We start from the raw sequence: 22,706 nt of genomic DNA on the forward strand, positions 1-22,706 counted from the left end.
ATGCTGCATGGCTCTCATCTCGCAGGGTTGTTTATTTCAATTAAAGAGGAGGGGGTCTGCATGACCCCTCTCCGAGCCATGTGAGGCCCTGGGGATCCCATTACCTGGGGCCTTAATTTCCTAAAGGTGTGTGTTCTGGTGCCTACCCAGTGCACCCACCATATATTTGTTGGGGGCCACATGGGGAGCCCCAAAGCCCCCATGGCCCCAGTATGCTTCCTGCATGCAGCCAAAGCCAGCACTGCTCCTGCCCAGAGGGAACAGCTACCAATACTCTGTTTGGGGCGGAAGCAATATTTTGATCTGTTTCCCTGGTCGCATTAGTGTGGGCAGGGAAACAGATTAAGGGCCTGATTACAACTTTGGCGGAGGGAGTTAATCTGTCCCAAATGTGACAGATATCCCGCCCGCCGTATTACGAGTCCATTATATCCTATGGAACTCGTAATTCAGCGGGCGGGATATCCGTCACATTTGGGACTGATTAACCCCCCTCCACCAAAGTTGTAATCACGCCCTAAATGTCTGCTTCCAGCTAGTGAAAGTATTTTCAAAGAACCCTCTGACTGGGAGCAGACTATGGCCCTCATTCTGACCTTGGCGGGCGGCGGAGGCCGCCCGCCAAAGTCCCGCCGTCAGGTTACCGTTCCGCGGTCGAAAGACCGCGGCGGTAATTCTGACTTTCCCGCTGGGCTGGCGGGCGGTCTCCTTCAGACCGCCAGCCAGCCCAGCGGGAAAGAGGCTTCCACGATGAAGCCGGCTCGGAATCGAGCCGGCGGAGTGGAAGCTGTGCGACGGGTGCAGTTGCACCCGTCGCGTATTTCACTGTCTGCGCAGCAGACAGTGAAATACATGTAGGGGCCCTCTTACGGGGGCCCCTGCAATGCCCATGCCAGTGGCATGGGCACTGCAGGGGCCCCCAGGGGCCCCGAGACCCCCCCTACCGCCATCCGGATCTCGGCGATCCGACCGCCGGGATCTGGATGGCGGTAGGGGGGGTCAGAATCCCCGCGGCGGTGCAGCAAGCTGCGCCGCCGCGGAGGATTCAATGGGGCCGCGGTACCCGCCGCCAGTGGTGCCGGTCCGACCGCGGCTTTACCGCCGCGGTCGGAATCCCCATTGAAGCACCGCCGGCTTGTCGGCGGTGCTCCCGCGGTCCTCCGCCCTGGCGGTCAAAGACCGCCAGGGTCAGAATGAGGGCCTATGTGTTAGCTCCTGTGTGGCTGGAATTTTGAAAATGCTCTCACCATGTGGGAGCAAACACATGTTTTCCTGCCCACGCTGGTATAGACAGGGTAATAGCTAAGTCCCGGTGGTGGGGCACGGGCTATTCATTACTCAGGGAGGGAAGGTGTGTGTCTCCCCTCCCTTTTCAAAACATTGGCGGGCCCATTCCTTGAGGCCCTTAGAAGCTTGGGGAGGGGGCTGCATGGCCCCTCTCACCTTAACAAACACGGCAGACCTGGGACCAAAAGAGCCCTGGGGAGTGGGGCAGCATGCCCCTCTCTGAACTCAAAAAGACCTGGGGACCTGGGGGTGGTGTCCCCGGGGCTGAAAGTCTGGGGGAATGGGGTTCCCGGGGCTAAAATTGGCCTGGGCTGGGGGGCCACACATGCCCCACTCCCCAAAATAGTTAACCCCTTGTCCCCGCAGAAGGCCCTGGCCCAACCCAGTGTTTTTGTTTTTATAAGCAAGTGCTGAAGCCCGTGCTTGTTTCACTGCCCCTGCTTTGACAGATCACCTGAAACCTGCCATGCACAAACGAGTCAAAAAGTAGCACTTTTGGATAGTTTTGTGGAGATTCGTTAAATGGCGCCAAAGTTATTAGCAACACAAAAAATGCATTTCGTTTGGAACTCCATCCTAACTATAACTACCCAGTGGTGACAAACACCATAGACGAAAAGGAGAAGGGAGTACACTGCCTGGCATACCAGCACAGAATTGGCCCAGGTGCATTGTGGTAAACATACACACGCACACACAAATTTCGAAAACTCAGCACAATTATGCTTACCATTAACATTTACAGAATTGATAAACTGGAAAACAGAAAAAGATTAATGGGGATGCATGAAACAAACAAAGGATATACAAAATAGATAAGTAAACCTACCAATATGAAAGAGCACACAGGCCCAACGAAACTCCATACATGCCCAGTAGTTGAGCTGAGCCAGCAGCTGTGAAAATATGGAATGATTAGTTGTCAATTTGTGCCAATTTTTTAAATCAATTCTATGTTCACCAACTGCACCTATACTTTTTGCAAACAGTAAGATGAAGGGTGACAGCTCACATAACAAAGTCTAGTGTAGATCTTCTTTGCAGGGCACTCCCTAGTAGGTTTTCGAACTTGAGATACACAAAATAGTGTTGGAAATCCTGTTGGTTACTGCTTTTCACCCTCCTCTCTCCACCTCCACTTAACATGTCAGACCACCATTTTTTCCCACAAATAGTGCTCTTGACTTTGACTGGTCCTAATTCTTGTATAGTGTCCCATCTAAACATGTGAACACCAACCAGATTGCAGTAGAAGTGGAACATGAGACTAGTTGTTGATAGAACATCTTCTCTCATTAACGTGGAAAGGTCAGTAGGCCACCTTTGGCCCTCCTATCAAAGTATACCCCCTTCAGTTAAACAACATGGTACACTTTTCAATCAGTAGTGGCTCGCTTGGGTCACACAGGGCGGGGCGGGTGTGGCGCGCAAGGGTTGGGTTGGAAGGGGGGATATAATTTATTTAAAAATATAATTTGAAAAAATAAACACTTGCCCTTACTGCCGCGTGCCGCTCCGCTCCTCAGTCTCCTCTCTGCAGGCTGCAGGCAGGCACAGGCACAGGCTCCCAGCCTGCCCTGCGCCAATCCTGACACTGCTTAGAGCAGCATCAGGATTGGTTGGGAGCACCCAGCCAGGGTGCTCCCAGGCAGACTGGAAGCCTGTTCAGGCTCTCTCCAGCCCGGTAACTGTGTTGCTGGGCTGGAGAGAGCCTACTATGTATGTGTGTTTGGCTGGCCCGAGACGGCCGGCCAAACATACATGTGCAATGAGGGGGAGTAATGCGCACTCCCCCTCACTGCTCATCACCACCGTGGCCCCCGCCCCTTTAACTAACGAAACAAAAATATTATTGTTTCATTTATTAAAGGTTTTGCAGCTTCTGCTGCTGGTGGGGGGCAAAGCTCCTCTGCGCTACCAGCAAAGCAGCCCATGTTTTGAATAACGTCTTGAATCCGACCAGGTGGGATTTAAAACAATGGACTGAATTGATGATATGTAGCATTTACTCTGGAGAGATGCCAAGCACATGGCACCCATTTGATCACTAAGAAAAACTATACCGTGGTGACTGTCTTTTGTTCCAAACAAGGCAGGCAGCCGATATAGACCATGGGTACAGTAAGAGTCATCCACATATTTGCCCAGATCTCATGTTTGCAAGCAACATGTTTCTAGTTTTATGGACTCATGGGACGGTGTATCAGAATGGTATGCAGTCTTTGTGCTGCAAATTTCCACCCAACAGACATTTCGCCATATGCACTGCACCAGCAGTTACGGGTGGCAAAATGTACGCAGGCAGGATGGTAAAAGGGAGTGTGGACATGGAGAGGATGCCCATTAATAATAGCACATGAAAAACATCCGCACTCAAAGTGTGTCTGCATTTGCCACATGGTGAAAAATCCGCAAATGGGAGAGAATACAAGTGGCTTCCTTGCATTTATAATACATGTACACAGAAGTCCATGTATGATCTGTCCCAACAGTAATTATATCATTCAAGCTGGGGAACCACAATCTTCAAAAGCCTGGTCAGTACAACATGAGAGATTGAGAGAGTTAATGAATGTGCATGCCTGTTACACTTCTGAATGACACATTTTTAACCAAAGCAATTTTGAGTTCACTGAACATTGTCATCTATAGACACACATACTCAAAACTAATCTAAGGCTTTGCACCTGACTAGCTTTAATTTCAAAAACAATTTTTAAGGATAATTGGTCAAAAGCAATGAATACACTGTTGTTGGCTTCCTGTTGAGCAAAGGTCTGTGTCAACCTCAGGTGCACAAGTGTATACAGAGCTGGGACGATGTTGATACTATCAAGATTCAAGGAGATTAAACAATTCTACTGTACTTATGGTAATCAAAAATACAGTAAAACATTAATAATAATATTGAACGACTGGTACAGATAAATGTTTCTCTTCTTGTACGTTAAATCACTCAAGTGGCTCAGTGTTAGTGTGGGCCTACTGAATGCAGTCATATATTCTATATCCAAGCCTGTCAATGTGCTATTGAGTATTCATCTTTTACAAAGTGATGCAGCATAATGATAGAAGACATTCTTGCACATACTGTTTGGAGGTTCCGTAGCTGTCAGGTCTGGATGCCGCAGAGATTATGACAATGAGCAGAGGGAATCCATAGCCAAAGAGGCACAGGTGTAGAGTTTTGATCTTGCGAGTGTTGAAGTAATTTGCAACGTTTAGATTTCTGACTGTGAGGAAGAGCATCAAAGCCTCCACAAACATCCATGAGAAAGAGGCCAAGAAGAGATACTGGAGGAGCCCAGCGATGATAGCACACCCGATCTGGGGAGAGATAAAGAACTATTGAAGCCGATTCAAACAAGTGAACATTGTTTAGGAATTCTCATCTCGGTCATGACTGCAGATATAAAAACAGAAAATGTTTTAAAACGTTGCTTAGAGATCATGGCTTTGATTCACAATTTAGCTCCTCTGAGTAAGACTGGCTTAACACCTGGAATTTCATGAGTAAGAGAGTTTGGTAGATGTTGGGTATTGGCTGAAAAATGCTGGAACCTTTCCTAAGTCAGTTCAGCAGCCACAGAGAACAAATTTACAACTGCCACAAGACAATTGGGAGAGATCAACCAGGCATTTCGGAGGACAGGGCACCCCAGAGTTTAGGAGGATTGTCTGAATGACAGTTATATATTGTTTTAAGTTTAAGTTAGGAGAGGAGAGTATTAGGCTGCTTTGTTAAAATGCAAAAACACACATATGAACTTGTCTGTTTGTGAGTATTCACAAATATTTATACTCTGCAGGCCAATTATGAAAACACACAAAGTTTTCCAAAACAGTTATTGTTTTTTCAACAAGTTTTGTAAACTACTGATTTTCAGGGCTACCATGTTTTCTCACATTTTGAACCATGCACAGAAGCTCCTCTTTTAACTGTTTGGCCTCAGAAAATTAAATACTAGTATTTTCACACTGATTTCAGAAGAGTTGTATAAGCCCTACTTCCCTCACATCTAGAAGGTGGATATGCTCTGTCAGTAGGCTTCCCTAAATCAGCCCTAGCACCTCTCAAAACCCTTCTCCATGCTGCAGCTCACCTTTCTAAAAATACTGAGGGCCTCATTTACGAGGCCCAAGGTGCAGGGCGGCACAGCAAGTATCTTGGTGTGCTGCCCTGCGCCACTGTGAAAGGGCAGAAATGCGCTGTATCTACAAGATATGGAGTATTTCTCTCCTCCGCTGGCACACAAATTGCTGCTTAGCACAAACACAGGAACCCTTGCACCATGGTCCAATTGTTTTGTGCAGGGACACACTCCAGCACAAAAACAATTACAAGAGCTGTTTTCCTCTTTCTATGTGTGCTGCATTCTTCAGCACACATAGAAAGAGACAAAAACAGGGAGAAATAAAGGTGGTGTAGGAATCTGACGCATAGGCAGACTTGTAAACCTGGGAATTAATCAGATTCCTTTGGGTTCCATGAGTGTTTCCTGGGAGCACCCCAAGTGACACCCATGGAATACCCCTTTCATACAGTCTTATGCATTAAAGGAGTCCATATTTACAAGGCCATGATAAGCCACACAAGGGTAACTTCCGTTCTACCACTACTTCCCTGAGAGGTCTAATCTAGAGTCCATGAATAAGGCTGCCAGAAATCACCTTTGCTTTCTGAGTTTTGGTGAGGTACTGCTTGTGAGCCAGGAAGGTTGGGCCAGCAGTTGCGACTTATTGTAGGAGTGGCCCAGTCGTCTACAAACAAAAGTGCTGTCATCCCTAAAGCAGCAGTCTTGCATAGCATTGAAAGTCCATTTACGACATGGTGCCTCCGACCCATACATTTCACACATATAAAAAAGTGAACGTACCTCAGCGGTACCAAGCTTAACGGTATTTAAAGATATTGCTTTCTTATCAAGAAAAGCAAAATTGGTTTAGTTGCGCCCTACCACATGTACTACAACTCACAAGATTAGGTCCTTTAAGTAATGACGGACCGAAGTGGCCTATGTTTGCACATACACACCACCTCCTGGCGTACAGGCAATGCAAAAAGCTGACGTAGGCGTACTTTATAAGGAGCTAGTACAACTTACAGACTGGTACAATTTTCTCTGCGAACCTTGAACACTGCCCTATCACGGGCTGCAACAGCTGTTCACCAATTGGCCGTTACTGGGGTTAACCGACAAACAGTACATTGTATCATGGGCATGATGCCCACGGAACGTGAGAAGATTCCGTTCTGGATAGCACAAAAAAATAACCAGCTGGAACCAGTATTTTCCATATGGGAGCCCAAGATAAACATTGAGGGGGTCATTACAACATTGGCGGTAAAAGCCGCTTACCGCCGTGCAGAAGACCGCCAACACACCGCCGCGGCCGCGGAATTCCGCCACAGCTATTATGACCCACAGGTCGAAATCCGACAAAATCCAGACACCCACAGAAGACCGCCACACCAAAGGTCTGTGATAAACTGGCGAAAACAAAACCTCCACCGTCACGCCAACAGAAATACGCCCACACTATCACGACACACGAATCCACGCGGCGGTCTTTCAACCGCGGTATTCCATTGGCGGTACACACCGCCGCGCTCAAAATACACACACATCTCCAAAACACAGCCACATTGGACAATTCAAAATACACACACCTGATACACATACACACACCACTCCAACACACCCATTACAATATAAAACACACACCCACATCACCCACAATCCCCCATGACAAAAAATTCTGAAAGAAGGCAAGAGAGAGACAGCACCAGCAAGAACAACAGCATCCACAGGCACACAACACCATCACCCACACAACGTCCTCACACAAAACACCACACACCACTACACATCACCACACTTATCACCACATACACCACCCCACACATCACCTACACCACCCCATGGCACGGCAAAGACACCCCAGGTTCTCGGAGGAGGAGCTCAGGGTCATGGTGAAGGAAATCGTACGGGTAGAGCCACAACTATTCAGATCACAGGTGCAGCACACCTCAATTGCAAGGAAGATGTAGCTATTGAGAAAAATAGTCAACAGGGTCAACGCAGTGGGACAGGACACAAGAAATCGTGACGACATCATGAAGAGGTGGAACGACCTACGGGGGAAGGTGTGTTCCGTGGTCTCAAGACACCATATCGCGGTACAGCGGACTGGCGGCGGACCCCCACCTCCTCCCCCACAACTAACAACATGGGAGGAGCAGGTCTTGGAGATTCTTCATCCTGAGGGCCTCGCAGGAGTCGGTGGAGGAATGGACTCTGGTAAGTCAAATCTTAACTTTCATATCCCCCACCCTACCTGCATGCTATCACAGACCCCCACCCTCACCCCCTCCCCTATCACTACAACTCCTCACAAATGTACTAATAACACAAACCACACATCCCAACACCAAGCCCTGCATGCAGCAACAAAGCATGGACACCCATCACTAAAGCATGCCCACTGCATATACCCATACACCCCCCTAAACCATCATCACACAAGCCCCCACACAGGAATGCTAGCACTGGGGTACATGGTCACCCACCCATTGCGCACCATGACACACACAGATGCAATAATCATGCTTTTACACCCCTGCAGGACCACTACCCAACGTCACCAGACAGGAGGGTCCAGACATCTCCAACCCACCCACTGAAGAGGCCCACAGTGATGACAGCAGCTCTGTCCAACTGGATCCAGATGACCAGCCCGGACCATCGTGGGCCTCGGGACAGTCGGTTCTCCACACCCAGTCACAGGCCACCACAGAGCTTCCACCCTCTGATAACACCAGCAGAGCTCCCACCCAGCGGGCCCATACCTTCGTCCCCAGGACACGTCAATCAGCTGTGTGTCCACCACTACAGGGAACCCAGGATAACCCACCACCCCAACAACAACGGAGACCGGGGGGCAGTGGCAGTGGGCACACGGTCCAGGGGACGGATGCCCAGGAACACAGGGGAACTGGGAGGGCTGCTGTGCGACAGGGGGCGGACAGGCCCAGGGAACCCACTCTCCACGAGGCCCTCTCCTCCATCATGGGAGCATATCACCACTCCCAGGAGACGATGGCAACGGTCCTGGCCAAGTTTCAGGAGACCCAGCGCATGCAGGAGGAACAGTATTTGGGCTTCAGGGAGGAACTCAGAACCATCAGCTCCGCCCTGGGCACCATCGTAGGGGTGTTGAAGGAAATACTTAACACCAGGAGGGACACTGTGGCACTACAAGGGGCCCCTGACACTAGCATGGACGATGAACTGCCCACCACCTCTGCCGGCGCTAGTGGACAGGAGGCACCACAACAGGACCACCACACCAGCACCCCACCCCCTGCAGATGGAGAACCACCACACAAACGGTCCCTGAGATCGAGGAACAAGACAGAGCACGATGCCAAGACCCCCGCCAAGAAATGAGACCACCCTGATTGTCAACCCACTGTCCCACTTTGTCACCCTCTCCATATTTAAACTGCCCCAGCTTCACTTCCTATGCCCATATGGGCAATGCACCTGTGAGACTAATAGACTGGACTCTGCCAGGGACATTCCTCCACCATCACCCCTCACCATTTAACTTCCCCCTCCAATATTTTGTATTTAAATAAACACCCTTGAAGCACAAAACAATCTGGAGTCAGTCTGTGATTTCGAAAATGTGTATTAGCAATTACAGTGTCAAAATGCTCTTTCAAATATGTCACACATCTCAAGTCCATGAGGAATCTAAGTAGATGACACACGTTGGAAACCACACCTGTGGAACCGTAAGGGAAATGAACAACTCAGTTACCATATACTGGTTGAAATCGACAGACAGGATAGAGGTAGAAGTGTGAAAGTACTTGTAGTAGGCAGGAATGTGTTCTCACCTGTGTGTCACTGGAAATATTGCTGGATAACTGAGTCCCTGTTGTCAATGTCTTCTTCCTCTGCTTCCTCCTCATCACTGTCCACAGGCTCCACAGCTGCCACAACACCGTCATCTGGACCATCCTCCTGCAGAAAAGGCACCTGTCGTCGCAAAGCCAAGTTGTGAAGCATACAGCAGGCCACGATGATCTGGCACACCTTCTTTGGTGAGCAGAATAGGGATCGACCTGTCATATGGAGGCACCTGAACCTGGCCTTCAGGAGGCCGAAGGTCCGTTCGATCACCCTCCTAGTCCGCCCATGTGCCTCATTGTAGCGTTTCTCTGTCCTTGTCCTGGGATTCCTCACTGGGGTCAGTAGCCATGACAGGTTGGGGTAACCAGAGTCCCCTAATAGCCACACCCGGTGCCTCTGGAGTTGACCCATCACATGAGGGATGCTGCTATTCCACAGGATGTAGGCGTAATGCACTGAGCCAGGGAACATAGCATTTACCTGGGAGATGTACTGGTCTGCCAAACATACCATCTGTATATTCATCGAATGATAACTCTTCCGGTTCCTCTACACCTGTTCACTCCTGTAGGGGGGGACCAGAGCTACATGGGTCCCATCAATGGCACCGATGATGTTGGGGATATGTCCAAGGGCATAGAAGTCACCTTTAACTGTAGCCAAATCCTCCACCTGAGGGAAAACGATGTAGCTCCGCATGTGTTTCAGAAGGGCAGACAACACTCTGGACAACACCTTGGAAAACATAGGCTGGGACATCCCTGATGCCATGGCCACTGTTGTTTGAAATGACCCACTTGCAAGGAAATGGAACACTAATAACACCTGCACTTGAGGGGGGACCCTGTGGGATGGCGGATTGCTGACATCAGGTCAGGCTCCAACTGGGCACACAGTTCCTGTAGGTGATGATCAAATGTCTTTCCTCCATTGTCGACAGGTCCACCAGCGGTCGGTACACCGGAGGATTCCGCCATCTCCTCACATGTCCCAGCAGACGGTGCCTAGGAATGACAACAGCGACCACAGAGTCAAACAACTCAGAGGTATGTACCCACAGTCTACACAGAACACCATTCAGACACAAAATGTGGCTTGTATTTGTGTTGTGCGACAAGGCCTAGGTCTGCGTGACGCAGTTGGTAATTAGGGCATGTGGGCCCCTGAAATGGCGGCTGCCTGACCTCTAAAGTGGGACAATGGGATGTGAGGTAACTGTGCTGGCGTTGTACACCGTCGCGGTAGGCGGTTGAAGACCGCGGCGCAATGCTGCATTGGTTAACATTGGACCCTATGGGTCCCAGGAGCTAATGACAAAGTACGCCGGCGGTGATGTTACGCACCGCCGCAGACGTGACCACCATTTTCTATCTGTTGAATCACTCGATACCTGATCTTCGACAGGAGAGGACCTACACTGCAAGTGCTGCTGTGACCTCGGTCTGGAAGAGACAATGGCTCGTGCGTCTGGGGAAAGGGCCCCTGCCTTCACTGCAGAGGAGTTGGAGAAGCTCGTCGACGGGGTCCTCCGCCAGTACACGCTACTCTACGGTCCTCCAGACCAACAGGTAAGTACACAGGGAGCATGTTGTATGGGCTATGCCTGTGTGGAGAGGGCTGGTTGTAAGAATGAAGGGGGCACAGTTCTGCGTGCATGATGGACTGTGAATGCATGTGCCACATGGCAAGGGTAGGGATGTGGGCCACTCACTTAGACGGTGAAGTTGGTAATGACTTCTCTTCTTCCCCTGTACATGTCATGTAGGTCAGCGCCCACCAGAAGAAGGATATTTGGCGTGCCATCGCCAAGGACGTCAGGACCCTGGGGGTCCACCACAGACGGAGCAACCACTGCCGGAAAAGATGGGAGGACATTCGCCGCTGCAGCAAGAAGACGGCGGAGGCTCAGCTGGGGATGGCCTCCCAACGTGGGAGGGGTGCCCGTCGAACAATGACCCCCCTGATGTTCCGGATCCTGGCGGTGGCCTACCCTGAGTTGGATGGGCGCTTGAGGGCATCACAGCAGACACAAGGGGGTGAGTACAACATCATTCTGCTGACTTTGCGTGCAGTGGAGGGGTCTGGGTGGGGGACGAGGGCTGTTGGTTTCCCTAGGCCAGGGCGAGTTCCGTAGACTAGGCCCCTCCGTAATGCAGGCCATGTGGCACCCCACCCCACCTCTGTAGAGTGCCAAGTACAGGTATTCATGCCCTTGTGTCATCTATGTGTGCAGATGTCATCCATAGCCTTGTAGGCCATATCCCAGGAATTGCATCTGTAGAGCCCAACAGTGCAACGTAATGCAGTGGGCTGCTGTGTCTGTATTTTCCGCCAACGGCAGCGGTAAGCCATGCACTCAACCTGTCTTTCTTCTGTCGTCCCCCCCCCTTTTTGTGGTCTCCCTGTTCTTGGGTGCATCAGCATCATCAGGCGGAGGTACAGTGGCACCAGAGCACGAGGGAGCTGCATCCCACATGGCCATGGAGGGCCACACCACGGACTCAGAATACACCAGTGGGACGGAGGGCGAGGGGAGCATCACGCGGTCACAGGATTTGCAACCAGCGACACGGACTCGTCCTCCGATGGGAGCTCCCTTGTGGTGGCGGCAAAATCTGTGCCCCCCATTTCTACAGGTACAGCCGCCACCCCCCACCAGCACCGCCCTCCCAGCAGCCCCTCAGCCTTCGCCCTGTGCCCGCTCACCCAGGAGGGTGGGCATCACCTTTGCCCCAGGCACCTCAGCCCCTGCCCCTGCCCCTGTCACCTCTGCTGCCCTCAGTGAGGAGGCCATTGACCTCCTCAGGTCACTCACTGTTGGCAAGTCTACCATTTTGAATGCCATCCAGGGTGTAGAAAGGGAATTGCAACACACTAATGCATTCCTGGAGGGCATTCATTCTGGTCAGGCTGCCCTTCATCGAACCCTGCAAACTCTGGCCTCAGCACTGATGGCATCCATTGTCCCTGTGTCTAGCCTCTCCCCTCCAACTTCCTCCTCCCTGACCCAATCCCCTGTACCTCTGCCTATTCCAAGCATACCATCAGACCAGCCTGCACAAACGTCAACACACAAGGTAAGCTCAGGCAAACATAAGCACCACACATCCCACTGGCACTCAGGCAAGCATCACACACATACAGACACACCAGCATCCACTGCCTCCACTGTGTCCCCCTCCTCGTCGTCTCCCTCCTCCCTCCCAGTCTCATCTACACTCACACCTGCATGCACTACCACTACAGCCACTACGTCCCGCACCAGAACACCGACCAGCACACCCCGCTCACGTACACTCACCACCCCCACTACCATTTACACGTCCCCTGTGTCCTCTCCCAGAGTGTCTGTGACGCCCCCTCCGAAGATACACAAACGCAGGCACACACCCACCCAACAGCCATCCACCTCACAACAGCCTCCAGCCCATGCACCTGCACCCAAATCCACAAAGCTTACACCTCCTACAACCACCACCTCTTCCTCCACTCCCAAACCCCCTCCATCTACCTGTCCCAGTGTCTCCCATAAACTTTTTCTGGCCCCCCCTTACCCTATTTCCCACCACCACCACCCCCCCTCCAACTCATAGGTCCCGTACAAGCACCTCAGCCAAAAAATCTCCGGGACCAGTGGTGCCTATTGTTACAGGTATGTGGAGTGCACCGGCCACCAGGACAGCCAGTGTGGCACGGAGCCACAGCACAGCCAGTCCCCCCTCTGTGAAGCACCAGAAGTTGGACAGTGCCCGGCGGGAGAGGGGGAAGACTTCAGCCAGCAAAGCCTCTCACAAGGGTACCGGGGGAAGTGTCGACTCGGCTGTGACTCCTCCCAAGGTGGGGAAGGGGCAGAAGAAATCTCCAAAGTCTGGGAGGAGCAGCACGGCGGAGAGGACCGCCATCATCCCAGCTGCCTAGGAGGCCACCGCCAGCCCCATCGTCACTGGCCAGGAGGCCACTGCCAGAGTCACTGCCCAGGAGGCCAGCCCCATCGTCACTGGCCAGGAGGCCACCGCCAGAGTCACTGCCCAGGAGCCCAGCCCCATCGTCACTGGCCAAGAGGCCACCGCCAGCCACAGCCCAGCTTGCCAGGAAGGCCCCGCAAGCCACAGCCCAGCTGACCCATGAAGGACCGCCAGCCACAGCCCAGCTGGGCAATGAAGGACTGCCTTGGCAAGCACCGCTGAACAGGCCAGGGACCGCTGAACAGGGCAAAGACCTCCATGGAATGCCCCGCTGAACAGGTCTGACACTGGCAACGCAAGCACAGCTGAACAGGCCAGGGACTGCTGAACAGGGCAAAGACCGCCATGGAATGCACCGCTAGCCCATTTGCGGCAGGGGCAGTGACGCAATTGGGACCGTCACGGGGTGTGTGCTGCACTCTGGGCACCAGTCCCCCTCCAGCCCCAGTGGAGACAGTTATCCACTTGAGAAACTGTGGCTTTGCACTCCCCAGGATATGGCAGTGGGCAACCCACCCACTGTAGAGACTTGAGAGACTGTGGCTTTGCACTCCCCAGGATATGGCAGTGGGCAACCCACCCACTGTAGAGACTTGAGAGACTGTGGCTTTGCACTCCCCAGGATGGTACAGTGGGCATCCCACCCACTGTAGAGACTTGAGAGACTGTGGTTTTGCACTCCCCAGGATACATCAATGGGCATGGAGCCCCCTCGTGGATCTGGCATGGTGCACTCATCCGGCTGAGGTGCCCCCCCTTCCCTTCCCCCTGAGGTGCCTGTTGTATTTCTATCTGATGCCCCAGCAGTGTTCTCTCCGTTTTGGCCAGGTATCTTGTGTGGGCCTCACCCATGCATTTTGGGCCCAGTGGTCCACGGACAATGAATGGTGCATTACCTGCACTACTAATCATGGTGTATTTTTTGTTTAATGTGTATATATATATATGTATATATTTGCTTAGTGTATTTTGATATATTACAATGGTTCAACTCATTTCCTTTTGTCTTTGCATTCTTCTGGGGGGGTTGGGGGTTGTTGCTGTAATGTATAGATATGCATTGGTGTGTGTGTTGTAGTGGGTGAGGGTCGGGGTGGGGGTTGGGGTGTTGGTTGTCTGTGTCCCTGTGTTTTTGCCTCCCCTCTCCCTTATGTCGTAGGTGCAGTACTCACCGTGCTCTTTGCCGCCGGCGTTGATAATCCTCGTATAGGAGCAGGAAGACTATCGCTGGCAGAATATGGAGTTCAGGCTCCATGGTGTTCTGATTCCTCGTGGGATGTGTAGAGGTGAGCGTTTTCCCTTTGAAATGGCTGTTTCCGCCGTGTTTTTATCCACGGTGAATCCACCCCCGGAAAAGGTGGCGGATTGGTAGGTTATGATACTGTGGGTGGTACATTGTCTTCCGCCTGTCTGTTGGCGGTGACCGCCGCGCTGTTTGTCTGTACCGCCGTGGCAATCGGAGTGTTAAAGTGGCTGTCTTTGTTGGCGGTTTCCGCCACGGTCATAATTCCAAAATTTTCACCGCCGGCCTGTTGGCGGTCTTACCGCCGCTTTAACACCGTCCGCCAGGGTTGTAATGACCCCCAGAATTCTCACAACATGCTTGCCATTCGGAATGGTTCCCTCAGTGGACAACTGCACCTCATGGTTACAGTCTTCGCTGTGATTTATACTACCATGCGTGGGACCCCAACACTTGCCAACTTACTGGAAGGGTTAACACAAATTCAAAATGAACATGGGGCTGCTGCAGCCCTGGATTTGGTTTTGAAACTGATGCGCAACTTCAACACAGTCTCCTCAATAATGCTCAGTAAGATTAAAGGGGAAGCAGTAGCCTTTCCCTATACGCCAGCTGCTCCGGGCGATTCCACAGTTGGAACAGGAGCGTCAATTATAGACGGGATAGTTTGGGAGTCAAACCGAAGAAGCTTGCAATTCAGAGTGCCACCACTAAGGAAGGTACTAAACAAGCACAAGAGGGTTCTAAAAAAATGCTGGGCTAAACAAAAACAAATTAAAGATAGAATAAGTCATCAAGCAGACTCCCTGCATCCAGAGAGCTCCAAGAGGAGATATAATCTTAGAAATCGAGAAACTTTAAAGGTTCCTGACAGATCTACTGATACACATCCCTCTCATTCCTTTCAGGAAATGCCAGATAGATGGAGTGAGAGAGTGGGCTGGTCAGAGCAAAGTAATGACTACATGAAACAGAAGAACAACTCACCGTGGTCTTCAAAAAATAAGGAAGACAAATCCCCACAACGAAAGCCAAAATTTAAAAAGGAAAAGGTGGCAGCAATTTCAATAAAACATGCCAACAAACTTGAGAACATTGCTAAGGAACAAGACGTGGGCAGTGACCCTGCTGGACAGCGTGACAGAAGTCACAATATGTCGCCAGAGCCTGAAAGATCATCCGAATGTGACAGCAACTAACAACTCTCTTGTAGTCGAGACCGCAAATGGGTGCATTCTCCCACCCAACAGTGTTTATGATCTAAATATCCAAATTGAGGGAGACATAGAGCGCACTATTAATGTTATTTTTTGGGAAGAACTTAATTGTGATATCTTATTGGCTGAAAGAGACTGGCCACCCAAGTACGTCTCCAAGCGCCCACATGGGGAAGATGTCATTTTGCCTTCTTTCTCAGATCTTGTTCCGGATGCAGTAAAAGAAGCCTACGCTGTTGACTGGACTTTGGCACAGGAACCTGCACTGTACCGCAACCAGGTAGAGTGAGATAAGGAGTGCCCCTACCATGTAATACTGATTCGGTCTACACCCCAGCCTCAACCGCAATACGCTTTTAAACATGAGGCTAAAGCTCCAGTGAGAGAAATACTCACTCAACTTGAGTACCAGGGAGCAATAGAGCCCTGTGTCTCTGCAATAAATAGCCCATTACTCCCCGTTGCAAAACCAGACCACTCCTGATGAATAGTCTTAGATTACAGACACCTAAACAATTATACATGCACATACCCAATAAAATGCACACAGCACTAATTAACAACATAGTGCGTAAAAATACAAAACAACCTTGGACATTTGCAATGTTTTTTCTGCCAAAACTTAGCGCATGAAATTTGGGACCTAAGTGCATTCTCAATTGTCTCACAAAAACAGTTTTGCCATTTGCCCCAGGGCTAGAGGAACAGCCCAGGGTTGTTTTCTGCCCGCTTAACATCAATAGTGCATGATATTGATCCTGAGGTGTTTGCTTATGTGAATGACATCTATCTCACAGATGATGACCTCAACATTCATCTTGCCAGCGTTGATCGGATCGTCTTAAGGTTTGCAGCCTTTGGCTATAAATTCAATTTTAAGAAGACTTAAATAGCCTTTCTCAGTGTATTGCTCCTGGGATACGAGCTATCGGATGAGGGCAGGAGCCTGCCATGCAATGTGCTCAACTTCAACCACCAAATACCATCAATAAACTACAGTCACTACTTAGTTTCTTAACTTTGGCAGAATTTACATTACAGATTATGCACAATGTATAAATGTACTCTATGATTTGATTCACCCAGCTTTCTCAAGCAGACACTGGACAGTTGAACACACGTGCATCCTTGCAGGTTTGTAGCAAGGCATGATAGAAGCAAAACACTTACACACACATGACAACAAAACATACCTCGTCATCAGAATAGTTGCTGGTGCCATTGGATTCACCTATGTCACCTTTAGTGAAGGTGACACGGAGTCCATAGCATACAAATCACATTTATACTCAAATGCAGAACAACGCTTTGCACCCACAGAAAAGATTCTGAATGCTGTACAGATGGCTGTCATTAAGGAGTGGCCACTTGCCCAAGGGAAACACATTATTGTCATTACCATGGTGCCGGCCTTAGAGGCTGTCACCAAAGCAAGCCTTTCTAACCCTAAACCATTACATCCAATCTGGATTCAATGGGCAACCTCCCTGACTGCCACTGAAGTTGATTACATCTTTGACCCAAAGTTCAAACAAAGAATTTCTCCAGTATGAACAGGAGTACCACGCACCTACATCTTGCCACTTGACAGATACCAAACTGTAATTTACACTGATGGATTAGCACAACCAGCTGTAGGTATAAAACATCAATAGCGGAGCGATGAAGGATGATGTATCTCACCTTCAACATACCTACACGCAGGCCCTGGAGGACTGCACCACTCAGTTGTCTGAGCTTAAAGCGCTGATCTTGGCACTGGAACATACATATCCAGAACAGCTCACATTGAGTACGTGTGATTCGTACTACTGTGCCCAATCCTACAATAATTACCTCATTCAGTGGTGGTTGAACGGGTTCAGAGACTCAAAGGGGAACGCCATAAAATAGGGAACTCTGTGGGGAAGGGTGGCTGATCTAAAAGATACGCTATTATTGCTCATGTAGTATATACATTGGGCCATCAACGTGTAAGAGTACACTTTGTAGGAAACACTTTGGTTGATGAAGCGGCCAAATCTGCAGTAGCTATGGCTTCTTTTGTTGCAGTGACTCGTTCTCACACAAGACTGGATGATGAGATTCAGCTGCCATGAAAGCATTGGCTGAGGGCAAGCCTCTTACAAAAGGATACCCTACAAAATATTCCTACCACATCAGTGCACAGAATGTTGCCTTTGCGACAATTTCTCGGATGGGAAATCGGGTGACCCTCAATCAAGACCAGAGATTAGATCTCATAAAAGCAGCGCATGAGGGTGTTGCATCTGCTTATGCTGGTGTCACGGCCACAGTATCACTCTTACAAAAATGCTTCTGGTGGCTGGGTCCAAACAAACAGGCCAGGCAATATGTCCTTTGATGTGACATTTGCCAGCAAATAAAGTGCTCCAACATCAAATGTCCACCACAGACATCCCTCTTAGTGTCCTACAGGCCACAACAATGTGTGTACCTGGATCATTGTGGACCCTTACAACCTGATGGTGCATATAGATACATCTTAATTGCTGTTCATTCTTGTTCTAGATTCCTGTGAGTATGGCCACAGTGGTCAGCTGATGCTCGAACTGTTATAAAAGACTTGCTGGTCTTTATTGGTACATATGCAGTTGCAGCATTCCACTCATACTAGGGCCCTGCTTTTGCCTCTAGGGCATTCATGGACACCATGAGGATGATGTGCGTTGAACTTCATAAAGTTTCCCCATATCATCCCAAGGGTAATTCTGTTGTGGAGAGGAGTAATTGTGACCTAAAGCAGTCCTTAAAAGCTAGAGTATTAGCTTCAGGCCACAGTTGGCTTCATCACCTCTATGAGGTCCAGAGATCATTGAATAATCTGCCAAGACAGTCGTTGGAGGGATAAACTCCATATGAGGTCCTCCTTGGGATACCTATGTATTTCCCTGATCTAGATGGCCCAGGTATAGTGGTGGCAATCAGACCTTTTGAAATAAATGAACGTCTCACTGTCTTGCAGGAGCTTCAGCAATTTTGTGAGGATAATTCATCCACCAGTGCTGCCACCTTAAGAATAAGGAATTTGCTAATAACTTCTCCAGGCTGGATTCCTAAAGTTGGGGATCTGGTTCATGAGAAGATTGCTGTGAAGAAGGAATTCGGCCCATCTTACAGAGCACCGGTTCCAGTATTGGGGATTCAAGGCACTAGATGCCAAGTTCCAAGGGGAACAGATTTGTTTCCATTGTGGTCGATCCTGCACAGCAGACCCTGAGGTCCCTTGGGTAATTCCCAGTCCCCTCACACTGCCCAACAGGATATACCTCTTCAAAGAAGAAACAACAACTCTACTGGATACACCAGCATGTGAAATGATGCTACAAATACCTCCTCAAGCACGGGGAGGTTAGAAGATGAGCTTCTGCTAATTCCAGTTACCACTTCACTGACAAGAACTGTCCAAGATGTGGCTGTTTTTTTACTCCAATGCAACACAAACTGATGACATCGTCTACTATGAACCTCCACGCAAAGTGAATCCATCCACCAACTCGGCATCAGCTCCTGTGTTTGCATAGACTGCTTCCGGTTACTTGATCAACTAAGATGACTTTTCTACAACTTCATCTACATCTGCAACTGAAACTGTTTAAAAGACATGTAAGCTATACATGTGGCTTAAAAATAACTACTTGGTTTATTCAAGGCGTTATCTGTGGATACTAATGACATTGCTTGCGCTTCTGTTATGGATTTGTTTTGTGACTGTTTTCTTTCTCCTGATAAATGGTCATTATCTTCCTGAACACTCTTCTGTCGAACCAGTGGATGAAGTTCTATCACCATATATTTCCTCACATAAGGTCCGAAGGGACTTGTCCCTTGTGAACATTTCAGCAGTACCACTTCCGGATGGGATTGTTTGGGATAAAGTTCCATTTAATATATATGCGCATTCTGAGGTTATCCAAATTCCTTATGTATTTAAAATTTCAGTGACTGATGTAATTACACCTGGTTTTGTTTCTGATGACTGGGATGTTAAAACAGTTGATTCCATGCTGTCTGACTTGCAGGATTACACTGCATTTGAAAGTGAAAATGTGTATATGAACATAGCAAATTATGGGGAAATGTTCTGTTATCATCAAAGGGGACATTACTTTCTGCACCGCGCAACTAGACATAGAGCAGAATTTAATTACAAACAATGGGAACATTGCTCAACTCCACCAGTGGGGAGCCCCAAAACATATGTAGACAAATTCACATATTTTTCTGGGTGTGGCACTACAAATGCAGAGTCAAATTATTTTATTTTACCATCCTCTATAATGCAGAAGATTTTGCTAACTGACACCAAATTAATCTATTCAGATTCCTGTGTTTCCAGTCTTGCTGTTGAAGGTTATAAATACTGGAAGATCACTCATGATGTGAAAAGTGTATGGGGAACACAAGATTGGCAAATTCAGGGTAGAAAGCTTTGTTTAGAGCATGCCTTATTCCTGTTCAAATTATATTTTTAAATGACACAGTTCAACAAAAAACCTGCTTAGGGTTAGCAAAAATAAAGGAAATTAACACTCCCAGTATCCCCACACCAGCCAAATTCACCAATTGACAAATATTCCTAAATGTCACAAAGGAATAACTAAATGCTTGGGTTCAGAATGGTACCTATAATTCCACGCTTTCAAGTCCCAGTGGGTGGTTGTTGTGGCCCTTGGATACCAAAGGATGTCAGGCATGTTTTGTTAATTTCTCAGGGGATTTCAAGATTAGCCAGTCAGACTCTAGCTATGTCTCGGGTCAACACTTTGATATTGTTTTTTTAACAACTCTTTTTTATTGATTTTGCAATCTAAACTAGAACAGTACAGTGCAAGATGTGAGAAATCCCCCATACATTTTCTTCCTAGGAGAGATACTTATGCAGTTACAGGTACGTGATACAACCTATGTGTCAGAGTTAGCAAAATGTCACTCCATGCGATGCAGTAACACAATTTAACCAAGTCATGTATACCACTGACATACAAGAGTTCTGAAGTGGATACAGTTTATTGTCTTGACAATTGCAGCTCATAAAATAATCACATCAAACAATCCTCTGTATCAGTGCTAGTCTCAGAGGCCGAGGCATTTGTAAAGCGCTCCGACAATTAACCCCATGCCATCAAATCTCTTGTTAACCCATTATCAGTACCGGACAAACGCATATGCTGTTCCTCCGCTACTCCACATTCCAGAAGATCCCGCAGCCGGTGAGCAACCAGGGGTCTCCTGGAGCTCATCCATCCTATGGATATCCTTCGTTTAGCAAACATAAGTGCCAGCTGTGCAAGTTTCTGCAGGATCTTCCACCCTCTGGGTTTATCCACCACTCTGAGTAGATAGGCCAACGGGATTAGGGCAATCTCCAGGCCCATAACCTGCACAATCTTGGGGACCACCGCCCTACAAAATAGCTGCACTCCCTCACAGTACCACACCAGGTGGAGAAAGGAGGCATCTCTCTTGCCACAGCGGCTGCATCTGGCAAGATACCATTCTCATGGGCCTCCCGGAAAACCTCCAACAGCTTCTCCCGGAGGAGGGCAGAATATGCTTGTTAAACTTCAACAGGGTAGCAATCCCCCCCCAGGGACTTTGGACTATTGTAATGCAGTTATAGCTGCACCCACCTCCTCCAGTGTTATATCTTCTTCCAGTTCTCTCAAGCTATCTGGACCCAACTGGGGGAGCTCTAACCTCCCTAGGCACCCTTGTATAGACTCATTAGGCCCCAGGAGGCCTGCTCTGGATACTTTTTAAAAATGTTTGACCAATACATCCAAAATGTCCCTTCGACTTGTAGCCAGTACTCCAGCTGGTTTTCTAATATGCATTATGGGGGTGAATCCTTCTCACGTTTCAGTCTCTGACGATAAGTTCTAAGGGGCATATTTATACTTTTTGACGCAAACCAGCGCTGGTGCTGGTTTGCGTAATTTTTTTTACCACCGGCTAACGCCATTCCTACACGCCATGTGGGCGCCTTATTTATGGATTGACGTTAGCTGGCGCTGCGGTGTAGGAGAAAATGGGGGTTGTGCGTCAAAAAATGGTGCAAGTCAGGTTTGAGGCAAAAAATTGTGGCTCAAACCGGACTTGCGCCATTTTTTGATGCACAACCCCCATTGAAATGACTCCTGTCTTAGCAAAGACAGGAGTCATGCCCCCCTGCCCAATGGCCATGCCCAGGGGACTTCTGTCCCCTGGGCATGGTCATTGGGCACAGTGGCATGTAGGGGGGCCCAAATTAGGCCCCCCTATGCCACTTAAAAAAAAAAATACTTACCTCAATTTATCTGTACTTACCTGGGATGGGTCCCCCCATCCATGGGTGTCCTCCAGGGGTGGGCGAGGGTGGCAGGGGGTGTCCCTGGGGGCAGGGAAGGGCACCTCTGGACTGCTTCCATGGTCAGAGACCATGGAAGTGAGCCCACTGGTCCCTTAACGCCTGCCCTCACCCAGGCGTTAAAAAACGGCGCACATCAGGCTGGGTGCCGTTTTTTAAGGTCCACCCCCTCCTGTGCGTCAAAATGACACAGGAGTATAAATAAGGCGCACAGGCCTTAAAGTCATTTTTTGGACGGCAACGCCTACCTTGCATGTCATTAATGCAAGGCGGTTTCCTGCATCCAAAAAATGATGCACACGGAGGATTTTTGATGTCCGCGGGGTCGCCCGTCAAAGTATACATATGGGGCAAGGTTTGCGCCGAATGTGCGTAAAATTTTTTGACACACATTCGGCACAAACAGAGTATAAATAAAGTGTTAACTTGTGCAGTGTCTCCCAACTTCTACTTACTTTCCCGCTTATGTGAAAGTGGTCTCTTCATGCATCACGATTTAACGATTCACAATGCTGCACGTCTGCCAGTTGCCCCTCCAGCTCCTTGAGGTCACATTCTAATTGTCTGTGAACCCAACACATGGTTCCTATACAGGTCCCCCACACAATTACCTCCAGTGCCTCCCATTCAATTGCCCTGCTTGCCATGATTCCCCAATTCACCTCCAAGTAATTTGTTATCGAGGTAGCTAATGTCTCCCGA

General features: G+C 49.1%; 1 protein-coding gene across 1 annotated transcript in view; it reads right to left on the minus strand.

Moving 5' to 3' along the window:
- The window catches only part of ADGRE1 (adhesion G protein-coupled receptor E1), a 675,746-nt gene that overhangs the window by 35,250 nt on the left and 617,790 nt on the right, over positions 1-22,706 (minus strand). The window contains exons 21-22 of the mRNA XM_069219187.1: positions 4,379-4,614; positions 2,117-2,183 (exon numbers count right to left, since the gene is read on the minus strand). Of these exons, the coding sequence (XP_069075288.1) occupies positions 2,117-2,183; positions 4,379-4,614 (303 nt within the window). The remainder of the gene's footprint in view (positions 1-2,116; positions 2,184-4,378; positions 4,615-22,706) is intronic.

Source organism: Pleurodeles waltl, chromosome 2_2 (genome assembly GCF_031143425.1).
Source record: "Pleurodeles waltl isolate 20211129_DDA chromosome 2_2, aPleWal1.hap1.20221129, whole genome shotgun sequence".
Taxonomy (NCBI): Eukaryota; Metazoa; Chordata; class Amphibia; order Caudata; family Salamandridae; genus Pleurodeles; species Pleurodeles waltl.